A 25,616-nucleotide genomic window follows, 5' to 3' on the forward strand; every position below is an offset into this window, starting at 1 on the left:
GTAAAGGAAAACAGAATATTATTCTAAAATATGGCCGGCTTAGTCTATAGAGAGATGAGCAATAATATTAGCTCAGTGGTTGACAGCCTGGAAAAAGAGAATGAAGCAACACATCGTTACAGAAACTAAATGATAGCAGTTTTATTCATGGATGCTACTCTTGGATAAAGAAAAGTAAGACTCTTCAACATCAGACAATGCTGGTTTGGTCTGTTTTAACCAAATGCAATGTCTCCTCATTTTGTACAATCAAATTGTTTTTTTGTTTGTTTGGTTTTTTACATCTCATAAGGTACACTATGTACACAATGTGAGCACTCTTCAGCACAAGACGTCATCTAACAATCTCACAAACTGGATTTGAGCATTCAGCCCTGTAGATATGATAGGAAATTTCAAGTAATTTCATATAAAAAAATAGAGCATTTCATTTTGCCTCTGAAAAAAAGTCGTCTAAAAATACAATGTGTGAACAGCATTAGAAATGCATAGAACAATTTCAGATCCTGCTGCTTTTTCCAACAAAACAAAAAGCAAAATAAAATAAAAAAGAGACACAAAATAGGTCCAATGAAATTAAAACCAAATCCAAACCATGGCGATGCGCTTTCCTCTTGATATTATTGAGCTTCATCCACTGATATAGTGCTGGTGTGTGCGGTTGTTCGGAGTGGAGAAACCTTCTTGAGGAGTTCATGCTGTAAACGGCTTTTAAAAACATAGGGGAGGATGGGGGACGATTATGGGATGGAGATCTCTTGCTGAGGTTGCCATGGAGTTAGATGTCACTGGTTGTTCTCGCTCTGTCAATACAAATCACAGAATGCAAAGTCAAATATGTTATATTTCAAATCACGTTAAAAAGGGTTTCTTCACCAGAAAATGAAAATGAAACATTTACTCGCCCTCATTTTGTTCTAATCCTGCATGACTTTCTATGGAACACAAAGAAGAACTTTAGCAGAGTTTTTGTTGTTCCCTAATGGGAAGTTCCAAAAATACCTGGTGGTCAAACGACACGAGAACTATCTGAATAATATCTAAAGCAGGTTTTACAACCCAGTATTAGGCTGCGATTACACTGGCACAAAAAAGGCAGATTTTTTTTACTCGCATCTATTACAGATCAGATACGTATTAACAAGAAAATCCGCACGAGATCTGCTTTTTTCGCATCGTTCTGAGCATTCGATATCTAAACACGTGTGTATATATATATATATTGCACACACACAGAAATATTCAGGAGCATTGAAACTGCCCTGTGAATTTTATAAATAAAGCACGTTCGCTAATGAAAGCTACATTATATTTCTCAGCAACACGATGATAACTTCACTGGTTTTGTAATTCAACTCACAGCTTCTCTATTATACGTCCTGTTTACACCTGGTATTAAGATTTTGGTCGATCGGATCACAAGTAGACGAGGAAGAGACATTCCCGTTTACACATGGTGTCTTAATCTCTTTTGTCCACTTTCGACCACTTCTGTCCTGATTTCTTCGAGGGAAGGGTCTATGGGCGGTTAAAATGTATGGGCTTATTTAGATCGAATGGATCGATATAACAAGCTCGCTTAAATTACGCATGAACACGAAGACGACGATGGAAAAACATACTAAGACTGCTCTGATAGCCACAAGACCACGCTGAATGCTGTGAGTGCGTGTTAGAAATCAGGAATGGTCAGAGAACATTGTGCTTGGTATGTTTTTCGTCTTTAAACCAATCTTGGCTCTTCAGCCAACAAAGTTTAAATCCCGTCAGGCTAGCGCTTCCCGTAATGTTTACGCATTAGGCCAGTAGGCTGTTCAAATTGCTTGCGAGCTTCTCCGCCTGTCTATGCGGTAATGTCTCGACTGTGCGACAGAGTTGCGTGGTTATGACGCAATCGTTAGCCTATTTTTTAAAAAACTGCTTCTACGGGGCCATAACGTAAGATACAAGGTAATGGAGCCTTTTTTACATAGTCGTGTTTCTTTAGAAATAAATAATGGACAAATGGAATCTTTAAACGCCTCAGATGTAAAATTATTCGCTGTCAAAGTGACGCCAAAATGAATGGGAGTCAATGGAATGCTAACAGCAGGTGATGGCTTGTTAGCCAATGGCGGCCCCCGGGAAGCTTCTGGTCCCGAGGTCGCTACTGCGCAGACTCAAGTCCCAAGATGTCAGCGCCATATCAGGACAGGCTTCAGTCCTTTTTTTACAGTCTATGGTTCAAACGCATTTAACCACATGAACATCTAAACTACAAAAGCAATCCAGTCTAATGCGTTTTCGACTACCTCTGGAAGTGGTCGAAAGTGGACAAGATGAAAACGTTCTAGACCCCTTTTACACCTGTATTTAGCGTCGTCCACTCATGATCTGATCGACCAAAACACATCTTAATACCAGGTGTAAACAGGGCAATAGACATGCGGTGCAGACACAGGTAATTCACACAATCTCTCTCTCTCTCGTTAATTAATTTGATAATAAATGTAATCTACCCCGCTACTTTATTTCACTTCAGAATTCTAGATCTTTACTACTTTTAATTACCATTATTTTCCAGTCTATATATCCATTCAGTCAGATTTTGTACTACAAACATCTATTACAGCTTTTAACTTACCCATGCTGGCAAATAATCATGGTACTACTACCCAACATGATATAAATAATTTTAATAGCACGGCCATTCAAAGCCTGAGGGTCAATAATGTCGCATAGTAAAACGATCAACAAAAGAACCATTTTTGGCGGGGATTAATGTAAACACAGATATCGGATACTAGTCGTCTAAAGTGAATATAAACAAGCGGGACCAAAAAATAAATATAATTGGGATATGGTCAAAAGATCGAATCTGTGCATTAAGACTTGCAGTAAATGCAACCTTAGAGGAGGTGACTATGCGGCTTTTATCATGTGTAAATTAAATACGACATAGACTAATATAATATTTGTATGCATTCCGTGGCTAACCTTCAAATGTGTTCCATGATATCAATTCTTGTGGCAATACATTTCTGCTGCAAGAGTAAATGACAGAATTTTCATTTTTTAGGTGATCCCTTTAAATAGCACATTCAATATGCAATATCTGCCACTGATTGACAGTCTATTAGGAAATAAATGGTAGTTAATATCCCAACATGCAGCAGGGGCATTAACAACCAGTAAGGAAAAAAGCTCTTATTACTGAGACAAAATGACATTCAATATTGGTATATTGTTCCCTGCTCCTTCTTCACCCCTTTTGCAAAAAAAATCACTCAAAATTATGTTACTGTTGTCCAACTTTATTTGTAGCGTTTTTAAGCATTTTAATAAATATGATATTAATATAACTACATTTAAATAGGAAAGTAGTCCCCTGGTTGATAATCACTGGTTAAGACTATTTTGTCCATCTTTAGCCATCTGACTGATACAAATATTTATCCACTGGTATTTATTTATCCATCCAATCACAAATAATTAGTGGGTTCATTTCACAGTTGTTGCAATTCCAATGTGATGAACAAAATATTGCAAACCTGAGTGTGATAAAGAGGGGCATGAAGGTGTGAGTGAGGGAAGGTTTATTATTGTTATACATGCATCGTTTTCGGTCAGACTCAAAATGGCATATACATGAAAAATAAAGAAATAAAATCTACTTTAGTGACACAATTAACCAAGCAAAACACACTCTTAGCTCAGTCTGCAGAAACATACCAGTGCTGCACGCAAACCACACACCCACGGCAACATTTGAGAAATATTGCACTGAGGCTGTGCGAAGAACTAAAGAACTCTGCCACATTTCAATATAGAAGAACCATCAGGTTTAAGCTCAACACAAATCTAAGGCCCTCAAAAGACTTACGTTTTTGTTTACATTTGGTTTAAATCTCATTCAAGTAGTAAAGGCGAATGTCTAAATCTGAGGAAAAAAAGCAAAAACATCACACCATGCTGAAGCTCAGTCTTAAAACGGCAACAGCCACGGCCATAAGAACAGCAGCAAGCTCCAAACCAGCATGTCACAGCACACAAGGCTCGTGTCTGGCTCTCACGTACGGCCTGAGGATTTTGAGGAGCCCGGTCAAGCTTGTTTTTTTACAAAAATCCTGCAGATGCGCCGTTGCTGCCTCATTGGGGAGGTTTCCCAACAGGGCAGCACTCGCTGTGTCACGTACAGCAAATACAGCCCAGACTGAAACCATAATATAAGACACAAACAAGCCTCAACACAACGCTGACCGGACCCAACACCCTGTTCATATGTAACATGACCTCTTCACGCTTACAAAATTGCTGTAGGCTGAATCGAAAAATAAGAAATGACACATTAACTAAAGAAAATCAAGACTATTTTTAAAACCAGTTTCTTGTATTTTTACATTTCCCCCCAAATTATCATTAGTGTTATGTAACAAAAATCTAACTTTAAATGTTATTATGCGAACAACATTATGTTGTTATGCAAACTAATGATGTATTTTAAACGCAATAATACATATGTAAAGTACAGTTGTAAGTAAAGATCATAGTAGTATTTGTTATACTGAAATTAATTTTATTACACGAAAACATTGTATTACAGTGTATTACAATAATGAGCATTTAAGGGAGAATCTGCTTGTCATGAAAATATCACATGCATAAAAATCTTAGTTTTTTTTAAAAATAGGCCATCAGATTCGCTCAGTCCGATTCCATCGGCATCCCACTAGCCTACGCAAATCTGAAATCTTGCCCTCTTCTGTCAAGAGATCTGTCATACTCACCAATTTATGATGGTGGATATTGTAAACTTGTACAAAATAAATAATCCAAAATAATTATCTGCTATTATATTGGCCAACATGTCTATACAATTTATTATTATATTATATGAAGATGTTATAAATATAATAGTATTATCAGTGATGCCAGTTGGACTCGCATATTACAGTAAGTTCTGGCACACACAGACATTACAAAGGCACACGAAATCACCACTCAAATCTCTCCAGGGCCACATATCAAACGCACACTGTTCCGCACTGGTGTAACTGCGCTGCTTCTGCAGGTGCTGTTAAATCACAATACAACAGAGATATTTTGTGACATGAGTCTGCAAAAGGCTTGGTCTCTGAATGTTCCAAAAGACAAAAAAAGAAAGTAACTTAAAAGTCTAGTAAGGCCACCTGCATCTGAGATGCTAAATACCAAATGACATTATGAGAACTGAGTGGGTTGAAGGATCTGTGGGATTATATGACATTACATACACATGATCAGACATGTTGAAATGATTCAGGGAGTCTGTGAAAAGTAAAGCACAATAAAAATCACATTCCTTCCAGACAGACAGTTTCACCTTTTTCTTTTCTTATCAGGGTCGCTGATCCTGGGTTTTGTCTGTTTCTGAGTCTTCTGGATGGGGTTGGATATTTTCTCATCTCTTGGTCTTTTGTGACCACTGAAGAGAGAAAAGAGTGAATATAACATGACAATGTGCTATTTTAACAGCGTTCTAACAAGGTACTAGGCAAGTCTCATTTCCAGTATTTTATCTATTCACGGCCTATCAGAATATACCGGTAATAAACGTTTAAAATAGAACTATATGGAGTGAGATTTTAGACTAACGCCATTCCCCAGTAGGCAGGGCTGCCCAGCACGACAACAGAAATGAAAAAGAAAAACAAAGCAAGTGACAATGACTTGTCGCATGTTGCTTGTGGCTGCATGTTGTTTGGACAAAACCTAAATATGGATATGGAAGAGATAAGACTTCATGGTGTTCGCCTTGACATGTTTCAATCTATTAATTTAGGACACAAATTTGGTGAATCTCACATAAATCTAGTCCAGTTCACAATTGACCCCAAAAAATAAATAAGAAAAATATTTAGCACTAAGAAAATTAAAGGTGAATATGTAGTTTATGCGACACCAGTGCCACCTTGCACAAAAATACAGCTAATTTTACAAACCTCCCCAACTCAAACATCACAAATACAGCTCTTCACGAGTGTTTGTGAAGGCATCACTCAACGCATATAGACTACTTTCAATAAAATGTCCAAAATATTAGGAATACTTGTAGCTGTATTGTCATGTGTCATGAGTAAGCAATTGAGTATGCTAATAACACTATCTAGAGCGAATGCGAACGTCTCGCTTATAATAAACCCATCCAACGTATCTGCACTGGCCCAGGCATATTTTTTTGACATGGTGCGCCAAATCTGTTTGAATAAGCACATTTTGCAAATGCCTCCAGATACTGTAATTTATAGTTTTTAGTATGAAAGTTTTAGAATAGTCAAATAAAATAATTGTAATACATTGATTTAAAGTAATAACATGGTATTATTTTTAAGTAATACCACAATGTATAAATGGTTTTATTTAAATAAATATTTTTCAAATTATAGCAAAGAAAGTTTGGTGGGAAATGTGCTTGTCTTGAGAAAAAACCCCACGAACAACGCAAAAAAGTAAATGGTCTAATATGCCTTGTTTTCTTAAAGCTAAATTATATTTCTTAGTCCTTTTTTGGGGTGAAATATGACCTTGACATGTTCTTGACAGATTTTGTAAGATTTTTCCAATTATACAAGGAAATCAGTAAAGATGCTCCGATCAGCATTTTTGGGGCCGATCACCGATTACCGATCACCAAAAGCATGATCTGCCGATTGCCGATCACTGCCGATCACAGAATGGCAGAGGAATGGGAATCTTCTATCTATAATCTAGAAGAGTTTGCACCATTTGTAGAAATGAAACTACCGGTAACTATGAGGTGGCAATAACTATTTTTTTCTGGAACAACCAATTATGCAAAACACCCCAAAACCAGTAGGTTGTTAATCAGACAAAAATTCATGAAAGACCTTTTGAAAGTCAAATTTAAGACATTTTAAGATCATAAAGATTGAAATTTAAGACCTACACGACGCATTACCTACATCGCCGATCAAGCTATTTTTAGCCAATATCGGCCGATCATGATCGGCGGCCGATCAATCGGAGCATCAATAGAAATCAGTAATCCAACCATTCTAAAACATTAAAATGGTACAATAATCCTGGGATTCATTTAGCAACCAAATCCAAGTCTGAAATCATGCTTGCTGATTCCTTTTTGGCCACAAGCAGTTTTGGAAAAACTTAAATTAAAATTGTTAATTCAAAAATATACAAAGTCTTGTTACATACATTGTTCGAGCATCTCTGTCTGGCTCTTTATTTGGGGTCTCTAGGCCTGTTTTCTTTCCTGTCTTTGAGTCCATCCCATCCTCCAGACGAGACAGCTTGCTGCCATTGAAGTGTTCTGTGCATTTAGGAGGCTGAGGCGGCGGGGGAGACTCGGATAGGGGCTCCTGGTCCTCTCTAGAGAGCTCTCGCCACTGTTTCTGCACACAACCATAAAAAAAACCTCATAAACACATACACAGTAAGCCTAGTTCAGGGTCCAGTAACCGGTGATTCTGTTTAAAATACTCTGGTGATGACATGCCTGCACAGAGGAGTCTCCCATAATGTACTTGGCACCTTCCAGCACAGCCATGTATGAGAAACGCAGCTGGTCGGGGGTCTGAATCAAACCCATCCGATACTTCCTCATGTCTAAAAGAATCTTTTTGATGTCCACCTCCAATGGGTCTTTTCTCTTGTCCATCTGAACACATCAGTGATAGAGGAAAAGCAGTGGTTAATTAACTCGAAGTCTGAGTGGGAGACAAATGGAAAAAAGAACAATATATACTCCAAGCCTCATGAGAATATACCCGAATATAAGACGACCCCCCCCCCCCCCCCCCCCCATTTCCAGACTGATTTTTGGGACAAAAAAAGATTTTTTGTGGAAAAAATCTGGTTTTCAACAGAAAATAATTTTATTTGAAAATTGCACTGATAATTCATTCTCTCTCTTACTGCACGCGCGCGCACCTTTCTCTCTCTCTCTCGCTCTGCGTCTCGTGCACACCTCTTTCGCGCACCTCTCTCTCTCTCTCGCTTGCTCGCTCTGCGTCTCGCACGCACTTCTCTCTCTCTCTCGCTCTCTCTCGCTCGCTCTGCGTCTCGCGCGCACTTCTCTCTCTCTCTCTCTCTCTCGCTCGCTCGGCAGAGAGGAGCAGCGTTTTAATTCAGTTAAACACAGATATTATGTTGCTTCTCTAATTTTACATGCAAGTATAGCCAAAATCACAGCACAGATATTGTCTTTATCTTATGTGTATTTGATTTCATCAGACGACGGCTCGATTATCAGGATTTTTGTGCAGATTAACATCTTGGAAGGGAAAGCTGGTTTTGTCTTAATGGGTCGCGTTTCAGTCACTATTTCATATTAATTCGTTCTTTCTCCCTTTCCCCCCGTGATTTTGTCTATATCACGAATATAAGACGACACCCCATTTTTGTCTTATATTCGGAAATACCGCAGAGTATAACTTATGATGTGGCACCACCATCGCGTATATGTTGTCTAATCATGAGACTCTAGTAAAGTCACTGACTTTTACTTTCAATTACCTTTGGAAAAACTTTAATATTACCAGTAACTGATGGATTTGTTTCTCATGACTTAAAATACCTATTAAACAAAAGCTAAATGCTTAAAATCAGACAGCATAAATAAATGTATTGTCTTTTTATATCCATAGAACTGAAAACCAGCCTTTCAGGGACCTACAGTCCACAGCAAAACTGAAAATTGCTTTGATGGTAGAAAAAGTTGCTGAATTTGCCATTACAAGATCACAAACAAATGTGATAGTTAAAATAGATGGCTCCTAAATTTAGAGATCCAACTCACCAAGACAAGACAAGTGTCGACCAGAGAGAACGTTCCAGATCGCCCAATTCCTGCACTGCAGTGGACCACTGCTGGACCATGGTCCATCCCGAGTGAACCAGACTCTCTCACCTTAAGCAGGAAATTCAGAAAGCTGGCTGGGGATTCTGGGACGCCAAAATCAGGCCATGTGGTATAATGAAAGTGATAGATCTCTCTTCTCTCCCCCGTCTAAATGGATCAAATTAATCAAAATAAAATAAACAACAAACGAGAAAAGTATAAGTATAAAGTATATAAAATTGCTAAAAATATAGATTTGCAATTAAAAACGGTCAAAAAATCTGCTAGAAAAAGCATTCTGTGAGCATGAATGTGAGAAACTTACATTTGCATTCTGGAGTTCCAGCACTCTGGTGGTGTAATATGACTTGACGTCCTCTGACACTAGTGTTACCACAAAGCGTGTGTCACGGAAGGACATCTCTCGTTCTTCTTGTGTCGGCCAATATTGTGCACACTTTTCCTGCATTTTGGAAAGTGTGGAAATAAAGAAATGTAGAAACAGATTTAGAACATTTCTTTTATTTAAACTAAGTGGTAAAAACTTCCTGATATCAAAATTGTTTTAAAACCTATAAGAGGGTCTACAATGTCCAAAAATATATGACTGTAGTAGTAGTAGTAGCCTTTATTGTCACTTAGTCACAAGTACCAGTGAAATTAGCCATCAACCTGTCCATGCACAAACATACATACAATATGACAATGGGGTAGACAAGACAGGAAGACAGAGGATTGAGGAAAATAATACAGCATGACATGAGGATAGGTGAGGGGAAAAAAGGCAACTCCCAGACTATGCTCCTGTGAGGAGTAGAGTCTGGGAACAGGAAAAAAACACCTCAGCAACATTAGCACATAATGAGTACTACGACATGAATCCACAAGACTTGCAACAGGGGAGGGGAGTGGGGGATGGACTGTATGAAAACATTTGATAGTTAGAGTTAACTGGCCAAAATTAGAATTTGCCATAAAGAGTTTGTTACACACCCACTAACAGCATTTATCATAGAATATTGATTATGAAAGATTATGAAAGATTATCATTAAACAGAAAAAAAACCTTGATAAATATCATGCATTTTGAATTGAGAAATGTTCGTTTTAAATCAGTTCATCATTTAGCCATTAAATCATGGTAATTATAAAATGTATGAATTGCATTTTTTTTTATAGTTTTAGTCAATTTTTAGATCTAAAGATCTAAACTAAAGATACTTAAAGTTAGGCCTTTCCAAAATAACGGTCATATTATCCTATTGTGAAATATACATATTAATAGTATAAAAGGAAAACAAATTTGATCATCTAATATTAGGGCTGTCAATCTTCCTCTATAATACTATTCGAATTCTATTCCTTATTTTATTTAATATTCGAATAATATTCGAATATTAAATGCTCAAATTCATCCTATTATTAATATTTGCGACATTACACAGGCTTATGGATCGTCAATGCCACTATAGCATTTGGTTGTTGTTACACGTTCTGTCCACTAGAGGGACAGCTAACATTACAATAAACATTTAGAAACGGGTGATCGCGTTTTTTTTATTAACAATAAAACAGCGGAACAAAATGAATTACTTTAATTTGGCAACTTGAATGGACATTTTTCCACTGATCAGTTGTCTGATGTTGTGTCAGAGTTTCACAACTCTGTCAGTGATTGTTGCGCGGCTAGGACAGCAGACAGCTGGTAAGCTCCGTGATGAAGAGAAGAAAATAAGTCATTCTTGCCTGTTTTAGCAGCGGTTCCTTGGACAGATGCGCTATAGCTTGTCATGGTGTAGCGTTGTCAGATGTGCCCTAAAGCCCCGTTCACACCGCCAGCGACACGCAGCGACAAAGCGACAAGATCCCATTCATTTCAATGGAGCGCTGGCGACTTCCGGCGACACAAGCGACAGTGACCGTTGGCGACAGAATGTGGGCGTGTCAAGCGACAGGAGACAAGCGACAAAAGTTCAGAAATTTCAACTTTATGCAAATGAGAAGCGATTTTCGCGAGCGACAACCAATAGGAAAGAAGACTTTCAGTGGAGCTCACGTTACGTCACCGTCTCGGAGTGCAGGCAAGACAGAGTTCGAGGGCGATGTCACTGTTTTATATGATTTGACTAACCACATTCATGGATATAATAAAATGATGCATGGAAAAGAAACTGTCGACAGTCTCAGTGAGTTTATTTTATGTATTTATAGTTCGAGTGTTGTACGTTTTTGATGCAAGTTTAGCACTGCTGCAGTTCACTTTACAGTTTCCCCTGCATTGTGTTGACTACTAGAGACAAGAAACTGTATTATTTGTCAAATACGAATGACGTTTTAGTCATTAATGACCGTATGAGTGAGTTTAATTTGTTGCTTGATCGATCGTTAATCTAGTAAATGATTTAATCCACTGAATACTGCTATGGGAATATAAAAACACTCTCCCAACAGCATACCGTTTCTTTTGAGCCTATAATTTCTAGTCAAATTAAAATAATATAAAGTTAGTTATCACTTGTGATGGTATTTAGTATAGATATGGCCAGACGTCCAGTCAACCAATAACATTAGAGCGACAGCACTACCAACGCCCACAAGCGACTTCACAGTACAGAGACTAGCGACACACAGCGACAAAATCGCTGGCGGTGTGAACGGGGCTTAAGGGTGCGTTCACACCGGACGCGAATAGCGCGTCAGGCGCGAAAGGACACAAAAGTGGTCAAGTGTATATAACTAGACACGGCAGGCGCGAATTTGACGCGCTATTCGCGTCCGGTGTGAACGCACAGTAAGGTTGCAAGTTGAGGAGTGATATTTCATTCAGACTTTATTTGTGATTTAATTTTCCCATTTATGATTTGAAATCCAAACACCTTCCACACATCGCTTCTCAAATTGTCAGGAGTGGTGATCTCCGTTTCCATGGAGACATTGCTCGCCGCCATTATTGACAGTATTGTTATGACGATGCAGCGTGGATAACGCGCACAATTGTGTTACGATTCAATTTTTTTATTGTTTATCAGACGAAACAAAAGCATTTCATTTTCACATGCCTGTGTAAGCCAAGTTGGCGAGAAAGGCAAGATATCATATAAAAAAAAAAAAAAAAAAAAAAAAAAAAAGCAATATTCGAATAGTAACTTCAGCATTCGAATAGTATTGATTTTTTTAATATTCGAATTATATTCGAATTTCGGAATTCGTTCCAACAGCCCTATCTAATATTATGTTTTATTTAAATTTTAGAAAACTAGTTTTAATAGTATTAACAGCGCTGTATCTTCGTTGTCTTAGTTCTTTAAGATAATACTTACTTAGACTTACTAAGACTCTGTTGAGCTTTCTAATATGAATTAAGAGAAAGCCTTTACATTTTATTGTTGTATGAATGAGTGTGGAGGCTGAAAGTGTGGCGTTTTCAAAGAGAAAAAGTTTAGAAGAATGATGTTTACCGAGCCTTTTTCTATTACTCTGTTGAGCATGATAACTGCTTTGGTCTTCTGCTCCCAGATCATCAGCCAAAAGTGACCACAGGTGTTTCTCAGAGGACCCTGAAAATAGAGAAACACACACAATGTTTGACAATAAGAATGGATGGGCCACAATGGTCACAGGAATATGGTTTATGTAACAGCTCCTTAAAGGGAAAGTTCACCCAAAAAATGAAAATTCCATCGTCATTTACTCAACCTCAAGTTGTTCCAAACCTGTATGAATTTCTTTCCTCTGCTAAACACAAAAGAAGATATTTTAAAGAACTTCGGTAACCAAACAGTTGATGGGCCCCATTGACTTCCATAGTATGGGGGGAGGAATACAATGGGGAAAGTCAATGGGGCCCATAAACTGTTTTGTTTTAGACATTTTTCAAAATATCCTTTTCATGTTCCACATAAAGAAATTAATACAGGTTTGGAACAACTTGAGGGTGAGGAAAGCAAATTTAAATTTTTTGGTGAACTATCCCTTTAAGCAATATGAACCCAACTTTATATTTTTTTCAGGGCTTTCTTAAGATGACAGATGAGTTGACAAGTCATTGAGTAAAGCCTAGTTGATTTTAAAAACATGTAATCTTGCACATCTCTAGTAGTGCTGGGCGGTAAATCAGCTCATCCAGTATACTGGTTTCAAATTCACAAACGATATGTATTTTTCAAATACCGCCATACTGGTGTGCAGCTGAAACAATTGCTGTATCTATTCAATGGCCACGAAGAGCGATATATATATATATATATATATATATATATATATATATATATGGGGGAAATCGGCACACTGGTTGAAAAAAAAAATCTTGCTTTGTTGCACTGAGATTGATTGCGCCTTGTGTGAATAGCTCAATAGGAATCTATTGTTTCGATTCAAGAGCATCATCATGGTGTACATTTGCGCCATTTAATCGCTCTCAGTGTGAAAGGGCCTTTACTGTATAAAGCAGAAATGTTACGGAATTTGGCAATTTATGGATGAATAAATCAAAAGTAGGGCTGTACAATAAATCTAATCTCGATATTATGGACTAGTCTCTGTGAATATTAAAACTGTTATTAAAATCTGTAGTCTGCATGTTCTGCATCTCTGAGTGAATGACCGCAGAAGTTTCGTCTACTACACTACACACATGCTGAAGCACGAGTAAGTGACGCTCTTGGGTGTTTTCAGTGTCTGCCATCTCACTATACGAGGATATGGACACATGAACTTCATCGGCAGAGCTGCTATGAGAGTCACATCACAAGCATTTAATTTGATAAAACTATCGTCATCATTCGTAATATCATATACACACAACTCAAAGGTCTTCACGACAACCTGTCAAAATAAAAGTTGGGTAAACAACAACCTGTCAAAATAAAAGTTGGGTAAACAACAACCTGTCAAAATAAAAGTTGGGTAAACAACAACCTGTCAAAATAAAAGTTGGATAAACAACAACCTGTCAAAATAAAAGTTGGGTAAACAACAACCTGTCAAAATAAAAGTTGGGTAAAACTTGAAAAAATTACAATAGAAACATTAAACATATTACTATTGCACGGTTTAATAAAACACACAGAACCAGAAAGTCTTCATTACAACCTGCCAAAATAAAAGTTCAGTCTAAAGGCCCTTTCACACTGGACGCGATTTTGACGCACAAATAATTCATGCGATGGTTTTATTTTTTTATCAGCTGTGTGTGTAACGAGAGCTTCCACACCGAACGCGAATGTGCTGCGGCGAAAAAACAACTTTTATTTTTTTCGCTTCAATGTCGATTTTTTTTTACTTTTGCGGCGACAGAAAAGGCTTCAGCCAATCACATACAGTGGATTGTTTATTTGATTGCATGTAAACGTAGCCCTGATGATTTTAAGAGGACAGTTCACCTCAGCAGACTGCCATACGCTGCTCCGGACCGATTGGTTCCCGCGAAAGTTTTGGAATGTTGAAGCTCTGAACGTCGCAAATTCGTGTCGCGGCTGATGTGAATGGTTTTGACACAAACTATTTGCATGCGAACTATTCGCTTTTTCGTTACGCTTTTTCATTACGCGTCTGGTGTGAAAGGGCCTTAACTTGAAGAAATTCTGAAAGAAATTGCACAGTAAATGTACTTAAAGTAATAATAATAAAATCTATTAAAACATTATTTCAAAGGAATATCACACACGCTATCATACGCGTTTTAATTTAAACAGTAAAACTGCCAAAAAAAAAATTTTTCATTAGATTGCATTTTAAGATTAAAGGCAGGGTAGGCAGGATTTTTCAAAACTTTTTACCAAATTTGTTTAAACTGTCTTTATATACCAATACATAATTAAAATGTAAGTGCTCTGAAAAAGAGAGTATAAAAATCGAGTGTCTGTAGTCCTCTCAGGGCTGCAATAAACACAGCTACTTATTCCATTCACTCCCACCCCCTGCCTTCTGGGCTACTTCCAAAGCCACGCCCCCAAAACACATGAACGCGCGATGGCGACCGCTCAGCTGGAGGAGGACGCATTTACCAGCGCCGAGCGTAGAGGAGCGCAGTGCATGTAGTGATCATGTCAGAATGTAATAAAATACCTAACTTTAGCATTATGAATATAAACAACTAACATGGCTGTTAGTACTCACTATCAAGCTAGCATATTGATACTGGTAAAGTTTAAAATATATTGAGGTTGATTCGGTAACGAGCTAGTAACATAAGGCAAAGCTAAAAACAGGTTGCATTGATACACGTTTTCCCATTACCATCAGTTACACTGTGATGAAGGTGAATTTCGTGTAAGATTCATAACAGGTCCTTGCCTTGTTTGCCTTCGCTGACTGTATATGCAGGTACTGGGAATTTTGGCTGCTCTTTCTCTGCCATCATTGTGATTATTCATAGCTTCCGTGCCTCTTCCCCTCCTCGAGTCAAACGGGTGCGCGCATGTGGGCAGTTCCTGTAGCAGCAGGGGTGGTAGCCATGGTAGTGGGGGAGAGTGACAGTCGCCCAGCCAATCATTTCATTCGTCCCGAATGGAAATAAGTAGATGTGTTTATTGCAGCCCTGAGAGGACTACAGACACTCACTTTTTATACTCTCTTTTTCAGAGTGCTTACATTTTAATTATGTATTTGGTATATAAAGACAGTTTAAACAAATTTGGGGAAAAGTTTTTTAGACAAATCCTGCCTAACCTACCTTTAACTAAATTGTTAGTTTTATAAATTGATTTGATTACCACCATTACAAAGTAAATTTGTATTTGTCCTTACAATGTTTTTATATTCGCTGTACTCCTGACAGTAAAATAAGCCACAAAAAAAAAAGAAAAAAAGATATACCATGAAACCAGCAGAGTCTTAAAAAATACAGTGATACCGTCATATCGCCCAGCACTAATCTCTAGTTGTTAGCGATGCAAAATCATTAAACGCCAAAAAGTCTAGCACACCTACACATTTCTTAAAAAAATATCAAACCAAAACTGAATCTCAAATGGCTGACTAATGTATTTTAGAGCTTGTGACCTTTGAAATGATACCCACACAAATTGGTTGGTAATAGACGTGCATAAGACCTACCACCTGCCTACATCATCCTGTAGTAACATCAATGTAAAGCAACTGCCAGCGGAGTGAAGATAGCCAATGGTGTTGAATCTAGAGGAGTAACACACAGGTTTTTTTTTACTAAGAACTGCTATTCTGTGTGCCTGAGAAAAGCCATTTCAGCACAGGATTCTCCAGGGGGACCGTCCCTGCAATTAGTCTACCGAAAATAACTTTAGACAAAAAGTGCCAGCTTAAGGCAACTTAATCACAACCTTAAAACAAAAGCTTTCTAATATTGAAAACTAGAGCTGCACTATTAATTATTATAAGTTTGCAATCTTGATTTAAACACTCTTATTCCTAAATGACAACGATTCTGTAAGATGCTTATTAAACCTTCGACAAAAATCACACAGATCTGGGTTGGCACTACTGTTGACCCAGAAAAAGCAGTTGTCACGTATAGGTATGAAACAGCTTCACAAACAGTCTTTTCAACCACACAGTATCATTATTTCGGTTACAAATATTCAAATGATCAGAGAGGTAGCCTACTGGAATAAAAGTTTATAGTTCGGATTAAAAACAAAAACACTGCTGTCTATGGCAGAACAAATGTCGACCAGAGAGATCAAAATAGAACAAATCACCTTTTAAAGGAAACTTCGAGCTTATAATAACGATTGCATCGATCACATCGATGTGTATAAAATTGTTTCACATCGAATCATTAATTCTAAAGAGATTTGTTCAAAAACACTGATTCATCTAGTAATAAAACAAGTGAAGAGTCATTGAATCATTCATTCAAATCAATATAGCTGTTGTACACAAAATAGAATGAAATATATTACTATATTATAGTTTTTAGAAAGACTTTAAGACCTAGTTTATGACCAGCACAAATAAGATGAATACCACAGAGAACAAAGCCAGACAATTAACTAAGTAAATCCTGTATCTCAAATTCAGATTCTTTATGCAATTAAACTGGGGCACACCTTCAGCTGCATAACAGGTTAAATGCTAGTTTAAAATACATTACTCATGACATGTTTTACAATACAATACTCAATTTATACACTGCACATGTATTCAAATTGGTTTATGTACTAAAAAATCAATACATAAGAATTAAAGGATAGTGAACTTTGTTGATACAATAACAGTGTTTAAATAAAAATAAAAAGATTATTGTGTCAATACTCAATACTTGTAAAATCTGTATTCAAATTGGTTTATGTACTGAAAAATCAATACATAAAAATTAGAGGATATTTTGTTGATACAATAACAGTGTGTTTAAAGAAAGACAATAAACAGATGATTGTCAATACTTGTAAAATCTATATAGTGAATGTGTTAAATAATGTACTTCGTCTTACCTTCCTATGAGCTACAAGAGTTTACGTTAAATTACGTGCCAGATGCAGTTTGTGTAACAAAAATTCAAAATGAATCTTTCCCTGCCAAATATTTATTTTCGAACTTAAAGGTGCCCTAGAATGTGTTGAAATAATATTTGAATTTTGTCCCTGATATCTACATAGAGGGTATGTGGCTTAAAAAAACATTTAAAATGTCCAGAAAAGGTTTTACAGGTCAATTTCCAACCCTATAAATTGGCCCTAGAATGAAATGGTCTGTTTTTACCTTATTTGGAAGGGTCATGAATAGTAATGAGGAGTTCTGCTGTGATTGGCTCTTTCACTGCGGGCTCATTACAAGAGCTCAGAGAGTCACAGCAAACAGGTCCGACGTGCAAATGGAGAGACTCGGTGTACAACCGTATATGTTTGAGCCGGTTTCAGACGACGATGCAGAGTTTGAGGAACAAGCGGTTGTTTGTAGAATGCAAATGGACGTTTCGGAGTGGTAAGTTTATTCATTATTTTCAGTACGAACTTAACAGTCACGTGTGTGCGTGTGTGTGTGTGTATGTGCGTTCGTTCGTTCGTGCGTGCGTGTGTGTGTGTCTGTCAGTGCGTGTGTGCTTCACCTGCGCAGCGCAGTTCTGTGTAGCACCGTATCTCTGAAAGGGCTTGGCTTATGCAAATTTTGGAGGCGTACATATTAATGATCCCATCGGTTACGTCACAGTAGGTGTTATGTGGAGATTCGCCCGTTTTTCAGGGGTGTTTTTCAAAAACGAGATTTAAACAAGGAGAAAACTATGGTGTTTGAAACTCACTGGATGTCATGTCCATGTACTAAACTATTGTTATTTAACTATGGCAAGTTAAATTCAATTTCACATTCTAGGGCACCTTTAATGTGACGATACCTGGCGTTCTGCAGTACCAATACCCGCTGATACCCGGCTGCTTTAAAATGTTCCCACGAGTGTTTGGGTAAGTGCTTGGTGAACAGTGTTAAAGGTTTCTATTTAGATCATGTTTTTGTAGCGTGGAGCAATGTAGCCAATCAGACATAACGGTTGTGTGCATAAACGCAATGGCCAATTGTTTAATTTAATCAGAATCCACTCAAAACGGCTGCTTTTTTGTTCAGCATGCTCACATATTCTTTTATTATAACCAACAAAGTATAAACACAATGTCAATAAAAGATTCATTGCACAGCTTCATTGATTATAACAGGAGGGTTCGCATGAGTGCAGCTGTGTGTACCTCGCATTGTAGTTGACAGCTTCAGTGACTGGCAGTGATCTTTGCTCGCTTTCTGGATATATATATATATATAACTACACATAGATAAGTTTCTGGATACAACTGTATTTAAATACAGACTGACAGTGAAAAACCATAGCACTGAACAGAACAAAACAGCCTGACACTGTATCCCAAATGATCCAGAAAAACCCTGATAACGTGGGACTTTTAATTAAATACAAGCCTGATATACACTTGGACCCTTGTTTTGAAATGTCTATGCTCTACTACTAGCTGCTCATTCAAAAAGATGATAAAGATTAAATCTGCACACTTATAAACATATTACAATATCAGGTAAACATTGTCTCAATACATCAAGAGTAGATCATAAGTAATATTGGCCTAAATGTGCCTTATTGCTTGATTGTGAACTGATATGAAAATGCGAGCCTGTAGAGCGTGCAACAGCACCATGTTTAGACTTTGAACATGCAGCGTTTACATTTATTTACTTCAGTAACAGCGTCATGAAATGAAATAATAACATTAGGCCATTTCATGATTCCTGTTTTTCTGCTCTGTCCCTAAATTTAAAACCTTTTAAAAAATGACTTTTGTTACACCATTTAGGATATTGAATACATTAACAGCCTTAAATTTGATAAAACTGAACTGAAGACTTTTTAAGGACCCACGAGAACCTTTGTCAGCTCCGCATGTTTGGAGCTCCAAGAGTACATTTAATGGTCTGGGTGGAGTTTACTTACCTGGGTAAGTATGTATCTTCTCTGGGCTTCTTCCATAACCACCAGGCTGGCATTGATGTAGTCATTTTCTGTGTTTTCTAATTTCACCCGACTGTGGTCAACTGATATGTTTGGAAAAAAAGGGAAACAATGTTGAATGCAACATTAAAGTCGTTACATTACATGATGAGAAGCATATCACCTAGGCGAACCTGACATTACTTACATGGGCTCACGTCTCTGTATCTGTTTCTATTGCGATTCTCTGGATACTTGGCCACTTTGAAAGCACACTCGTGTGACTGGTTGCGTATTTCCTGAAAAAGAAATAAATGCAAAGCTTCAAAACAACAGTTAAATTAGGTCATCATTGCTGAGTAATTACTAATTAGATTCATCTAGTTTCATTTCTGTTCATTTCCCAAGTCAACTGCCCATGTCGGGAAACACAGGACAGGAAAAGCACATTCAAAAAGAAATTAGCTGATCATGTCAATTGTGACTGCTTCCAGAAATAGTAACATAATATTACTGGAAACGTTAATCAAGGAAGCAACAAGTTTGTTTAGTTAAGGCAAACTCCCTCAAGAACAACATAACGTTACATTTCTGAAGCCTATAAAATATGCTTGTTTATTTAACACTACAGGAGTGAAAGTTTTGAAATCCAATTAAAAGTTTTTAATACTTCGTTGTTCAAGAGTGTATAGGATACTAATGTAACGTTATGTGAATAATAATACAGGGAAGTTGGATTTAACAGACTGTTTTCTTATGTTTACGGGTGACATTTAGTCAATGATATTAGGAAAACGTAACAGTTGCTGTTTACAGTAAATAAACGTGTTTAAATCAGAAATAGCTAACAGCTGTTATTCGTATAACATTTACAGTGGGAATGTTACATTGTTATCATTAGATGTCTGTCCCAAAACCGTGTTCCCTACCAAGAGAGCATTTTTGTCGGTAACGACACGTTAAAATGTTTTGATTTCAATCTCAGCCGCCTACACGGTGTTTTTCTGTTGTTATGACAAATTAACATGTATAATATATATTTTTTAATGTAATAGTTAAACAAACAGACTCAATTCCCAAACATGTTGTCTAGATAAGCAGTTTACTAGATTCTGAGATACAGTTACAGTTTAACTCACAACACTTCAGTTTAGATCATAACAACCTCAATAACATCTGGTTTTGCAGCTTCACTTTCATTTTATCCCATCTCAACAACAGTAAAAACGAAGAACAGTGAGAGCACACTGAATTGAAGTAAAAAAAGAGACAGATAAAGGATATAAAATTACATTTCTCTAGCGGCTAACTGTAGATTGCGTGGCTCATTAGCATGCTAGCTGACTTAGCTTCACTTACTAAATAAAGGTTCTGCCAGCGGCCCTCTGAATCTATGTCCTCAAACTCCTGCTCCATATCTCCGTCAATTCTTTCCGCTTTAAGCTTGTTTTTTTATTAAGAATGAACGTCACAACTGTAGAAATCACTCATTTCTCGTCCTCACACTGAACCGTCAAAGAGTCTGTCAGTGTTTGTCCGTGTCGCTGACATTTGCGACGAGAAGCTCAGTTCTCTGCGCATGCGCGGCGAGGAGAGGAGAGCGGCGCTGGTCTGCTGCTCATGCGCATTGAAAGACAGCTTCCAAGATTGAAGATCTATCTATCTATATTTATATATATATATATATATATATATATATATATATATATATATATATATATATATATATATATATATATATATATATATATATATATATATATATATGTGTGTGTGTGTGTGTGATGCTCACTACTCACTTATAATTTAAACAAAAACAAATGATATGTAAAATATGAAAATATATTTTAAAAGTATAGGCTACTTAATACATTTAGAATAAGGCATTTTTCAGAATATGTCTGAATAGTCTTCAGACATAACTAAAACATTAATCATCAATAACACATACAATCAAATTCTCATCTAACAAATGAAAATACATTCCAAATAATATAGTAGAAAAAATACTTAAAAAAAACATTAATTTTACCTATATACGTATAATAAATAAATGATAAAAAACCTACAAAGATTATTATAACCAATTACTAAAACACAAGATGTTCAGTGGTTACATGTTTGACTCATCTTTAACCATATATTCAAATGTAACTTGAAATGTGTAGCGTCTGGACCAATCAGACCCACACTAATTATTCATTATATTTAATGAATAATCCAGCAAACTTACTCTCCCAACAAAGGTCTATGAAACTTCCCCTGAAACTAACATCCCATATGAAGCCAAAACACTGGCAGAACCTGGTGTCCTGTTACGGGACAATACTGATAAGAAGACTTTTAAGACCCCAAAAGGAATTTCCAGATGTCACAGTGTCTGGTTTATGTTCCTTGGGTCACCACTAGATGTCCTCCTTCCCCACGGTGTCCATCACACTATTGAACTACATTTCCCACGATCCTTGTCTTCTCATTACACTCAGCTGTCCCTTGTCACTAATCATTGCACTCAGCCAATTCCCCATTAGCATTGTCATTTCCCTGTGTATATAACCCTGTCTGTTTTAGTATGTGTCACGGAATCCTTGTTAATGTCCCCACACTTCCGTTCCTGTTGGTGCCTGTACCTTGTTCTTGTCTTGTGTCTTCGGATTGACTTTATGGATTATGACCCTTGCCTGGACTGTTTTGTGAGTACGGATTACCCCTAATAAATACTGCGCTTGGATCTACCTTTTCCTGTGTGTGTTCGTGACAGAAGGATTCCGTCAACACTAGATCCAGCGGTATGTCTTTCAATGTCTCTTCCCCAGCCACTGAGCGGGAGAGAAGAGAGTTTTTTGCGGGGACCCGATTAGTCAAATTTCGTGGAACCCGTGGAGGCCGCAGGGGAGGAGGTGGTCGAGATGGACCCCGATACCATTCCCCGCTTTGGCCACTCTTCGACTCTGGACCAGTGGTTTCCAGCCCAGAGCCTGCATCTCGCCATCGAAAACGGCGGAGGAGGAAGACTTCCTGCCTCCCCAATGGCCCGGAGGCCGTCCCCTCTGAGCAGCCCGCTGTCGTCCCGGAGGCCGTCCCCTCTGAGCAGCCCGCTGTCGTCCCGGAGGCCGTCCCCTCTGAGCAGCCCGCTGTCGTCCCGGAGGCCGTCCCCTCTGAGCAGCCCGCTGTCGTCCCGGAGGCCGTCCCCTCTGAGCAGCCCGCTGTCGTCCCGGAGGCCGTCCCCTCTGAGCAGCCCGCTGTCGTCCCGGAGGCCGTCCCCTCTGAGCAGCCCGCTGTCGTCCCGGAGGCCGTCCCCTCTGAGCAGCCCGCTGTCGTCCCGGAGGCCGTCCCCTCTGAGCAGCCCGCTGTCGTCCCGGAGGCCGTCCCCTCTGAGCAGCCCGCTGTCGTCCCGGAGGCCGTCCCGGAGGCCGTCCCGGGGCTGTACACCATCAGTCCTGCCACGGCAAGGAGGGCTGTCTTCCTTTTTTATGTGGTGGTTGTACTGCATGCACAGAGGAAGCACATGAGTTCCGCCCAGCCAGAAACTTCTCACGTCACGCCTGCCGAGCCTGAGCTTCACGTCACGCCTGCCGTGCCGGAACAGCCCGCTGTCGTCCAGGAGGCCGTCCCCGAACAGCCCACCATCAGTCCTGCCACGGCCAGGAGAGCTGTCTTTGGGTTTTACTCATTGGCGGTTCTGCACGCTTGGGGGAAGCACTTGAGTTCCGCCCAGCCAGAGGCAGTTCCTGAGCCGGTGGTGTCTGTTGCAGTTCCTGAGCCGGTGGTGTCTGTTGCAGTTCCTGAGCCGGTGGTGTCTGTTGCAGTTCCTGAGCCGGTGGTGTCTGTTGCAGTTCCTGAGCCGGTGGTGTCTGTTGCAGTTCCTGAGCCGGTGGTGTCTGTTGCAGTTCCTGAGCCGGTGGTGTCTGTTGCAGTTCCTGAGCCGGTGGTGTCTGTTGCAGTTCCTGAGCCGGTGGTGTCTGTTGCAGTTCCTGAGCCGGTGGTGTCTGTTGCAGTTCCTGAGCCGGTGGTGTCTGTTGCAGTTCCTGAGCCGGTGGTGTCTGTTGCAGTTCCTGAGCCGGTGGTATCGGTGTCTGTTGCAGTTCCTGAGCCGGTGGTGTCTGTTGCAGTTCCTGAGCCGGTGGTGTCTGTGACTGTTCCCGAGCCAGGGTCTGTCCCTGTCCCGCCTTGGTCTTCACCGCCATGGCCGCCCGAGTGGTCGTATTCACCCTGGTCGTCTCCGCCGTGGCCGCCCGAGGGGTCTTCACCGCCGTGGCCGCCCGAGGGGTCTTCACCGCCGTGGCCGCCCGAGGGGTCTTCACCGCCGTGGCCGCCCGAGGGGTCTTCACCGCCGTGGCCGCCCGAGGGGTCTTCACCGCCGTGGCCGCCCGAGGGGTCTTCACCGCCCTGGCCGCCCGAGGGGTCGTCTCCGCCCTGGCCGCCAGATGGACTGTCGTCTCCGCCCTGGCCGCCAGATGGACTGTCGTCTCCGCCCTGGCCGCCAGATGGACTGTCGTCTCCGCCCTGGCCGCCAGATGGACTGTCGTCTCCGCCCTGGCCGCCAGATGGACTGTCGTCTCCGCCCTGGCCGCCAGATGGACTGTCGTCTCCGCCCTGGCCGCCAGATGGACTGTCGTCTCCGCCCTGGCCGCCAGATGGACTGTCGTCTCCGCCCTGGCCGCCAGATGGACTGTCGTCTCCGCCCTGGCCGCCAGATGGACTGTCGTCTCCGCCCTGGCCGCCAGATGGACTGTCGTCTCCGCCCTGGCCGCCAGATGGACTGTCGTCTCCGCCCTGGCCGCCAGATGGACTGTCGTCTCCGCCCTGGCCGCCAGATGGACTGTCGTCTCCGCCCTGGCCGCCAGATGGACTGTCGTCTCCGCCCTGGCCGCCAGATGGACTGTCGTCTCCGCCCTGGCCGCCAGATGGACTGTCGTCTCCGCCCTGGCCGCCAGATGGACTGTCGTCTCCGCCCTGGCCGCCAGATGGACTGTCGTCTCCGCCCTGGCCGCCAGATGGACTGTCGTCTCCGCCCTGGCCGCCAGATGGACTGTCGTCTCCGCCCTGGCCGCCAGATGGACTGTCGTCTCCGCCCTGGCCGCCAGATGGACTGTCGTCTCCGCCCTGGCCTCCAGATGGACTGTCGTCCCCGCCCTGGCCGCCCGATGGACTGTCTGCTTCGCCACGACCGCCGGTTAAGTTGTCATCCCCTGTTCCTGTTCCCCTTCATGGTCCTGGCCCTCCATCCCTCCCCCTGATCCTCCACCATTCCACCTCCTGCCTGGACTCTTTGTTTGTTTTTTGTGGGTCTTGGAGCGTCTGGTAGCCGCTCCGTAGAGGGGGGGTTATGTCACAGTGTCTGGTTTATGTTCCTTGGGTCACCACTAGATGTCCTCCTTCCCCACGGTGTCCATCACACTATTGAACTACATTTCCCACGATCCTTGTCTTCTCATTACACTCAGCTGTCCCTTGTCACTAATCATTGCACTCAGCCAATTCCCCATTAGCATTGTCATTTCCCTGTGTATATAACCCTGTCTGTTTTAGTATGTGTCACGGAATCCTTGTTAATGTCCCCACACTTCCGTTCCTGTTGGTGCCTGTACCTTGTTCTTGTCTTGTGTCTTCGGATTGACTTTATGGATTATGACCCTTGCCTGGACTGTTTTGTGAGTACGGATTACCCCTAATAAATACTGCGCTTGGATCTACCTTTTCCTGTGTGTGTTCGTGACACCAGAGAGTTGTGACTCTCACTTCATTCTTACTGAGAAGTAGAAATAAACCCTGTTAATCCTATATATTCTATATATATAGCCACTTGAGAAATGTATAAACGTATCTAATTTTCCCATCTCATGATTTTTCTTTTATGTGGTTTGACCTATGTATTCTCGTAAACTCTAGGGTTAATGTTTCAGACTTTATGGGTAACCAAAATCATAGCATGTTTGGTCTCTATGAATCCCAATCTTCATACCCCATTTGTTAATTTACATTATATTTTGCTAACTTTGTGGCGCATTTGTATTATAAGAATCTTGAAGATTCTTTTCTTAAAAACACCCAATGAAATTACATATTCAAATGCGGTCGTAAAAATGTCCCTCCAAAGGAAACAATTCTTATTGGCTCACAGACCCTCAGAGGGTGTGACATCTTCACACTTTAAAAAGATCAGCCCTCTCTTAGGCCACATCCACACTACTGCGTTTTCGTTTAGAAACGGAGACCTTTTGCTACGTTTGCACCTCCCGTCCAGACTACAACGGCAAAAACGAAGACCTAAAACGGAGAAGTTTAGAAACGCTGCCGACCCCGTTTTGCGTTTTGAATCTCCGGAGGGAGTTTTAGTAAAGACGGTCAAAACGGAGGACTTCGGAAACGATG

At 40.3% G+C, this 25,616-nt stretch overlaps 2 protein-coding genes across 4 annotated transcripts; both read right to left on the bottom strand.

The window, feature by feature from the left end:
- Positions 1 to 116: 116 nt before the first annotated feature.
- ptpn2b (protein tyrosine phosphatase non-receptor type 2b) lies at positions 117 to 20,884 on the bottom strand. Of its 3 annotated transcripts, none has more exons than XM_079591494.1 (11): positions 20,601 to 20,884; positions 19,450 to 19,540; positions 19,245 to 19,345; positions 12,295 to 12,393; positions 9,162 to 9,299; positions 8,795 to 9,004; positions 7,493 to 7,654; positions 7,192 to 7,388; positions 5,342 to 5,443; positions 4,057 to 4,192; positions 117 to 803 (listed from the first exon to the last, which is right to left on the bottom strand). In XM_079591494.1, the coding sequence occupies exons 1-10, from the start codon at positions 20,655 to 20,657 to the stop codon at positions 4,168 to 4,170; spliced, it is 1,182 nt and encodes a 393-aa protein (XP_079447620.1). In that variant the 5' UTR covers positions 20,658 to 20,884; the 3' UTR covers positions 117 to 803; positions 4,057 to 4,167. The 3 variants fall into 3 exon arrangements, with proteins under 3 accessions (XP_079447620.1, XP_079447619.1, XP_079447618.1); XM_079591492.1 differs by lacking the exon at positions 4,057 to 4,192 and adding an exon at positions 906 to 935 and having other exon boundaries at positions 702 to 803; XM_079591493.1 differs by lacking the exon at positions 4,057 to 4,192.
- Positions 20,885 to 21,820: 936 nt separating this feature from the next.
- On the bottom strand, positions 21,821 to 24,935 carry LOC306987024 (uncharacterized protein). The gene is made up of 2 exons (XM_079590930.1): positions 24,215 to 24,935; positions 21,821 to 23,763 (listed from the first exon to the last, which is right to left on the bottom strand). Exon 2 carries the CDS (start codon positions 22,732 to 22,734, stop codon positions 22,099 to 22,101), a length of 636 nt encoding a protein of 211 aa, XP_079447056.1. The 5' UTR covers positions 22,735 to 23,763; positions 24,215 to 24,935; the 3' UTR covers positions 21,821 to 22,098.
- Between the last annotated feature and the right edge of the window lie 681 nt (positions 24,936 to 25,616).

Source organism: Phoxinus phoxinus (assembly GCF_949152265.1).
Source record: "Phoxinus phoxinus genome assembly, chromosome: 19".
Classification (NCBI taxonomy): domain Eukaryota; kingdom Metazoa; phylum Chordata; class Actinopteri; order Cypriniformes; family Leuciscidae; genus Phoxinus; species Phoxinus phoxinus.

Excerpts from the sequence above, each read along its gene's own strand:
- ptpn2b (XM_079591492.1), bottom strand. The coding sequence starts at position 20,657 with ATGGAGCAGGAGTTTGAGGACATAGATTCAGAGGGCCGCTGGCAGAAC. Across the intron at positions 9,005-9,161 it reads TGGAACTCCAGAATGCAAAT|ACGGGGGAGAGAAGAGAGAT; the intron begins GTAAGTTTCTCA and ends TGATCCATTTAG. Across the intron at positions 5,444-7,191 it reads GACAGAGATGCTCGAACAAT|TGGTCACAAAAGACCAAGAG; the intron begins GTATGTAACAAG and ends TTCTCTCTTCAG.
- LOC306987024 (XM_079590930.1), bottom strand. The coding sequence starts at position 22,734 with ATGCAGTACAACCACCACATAAAAAAGGAAGACAGCCCTCCTTGCCGT.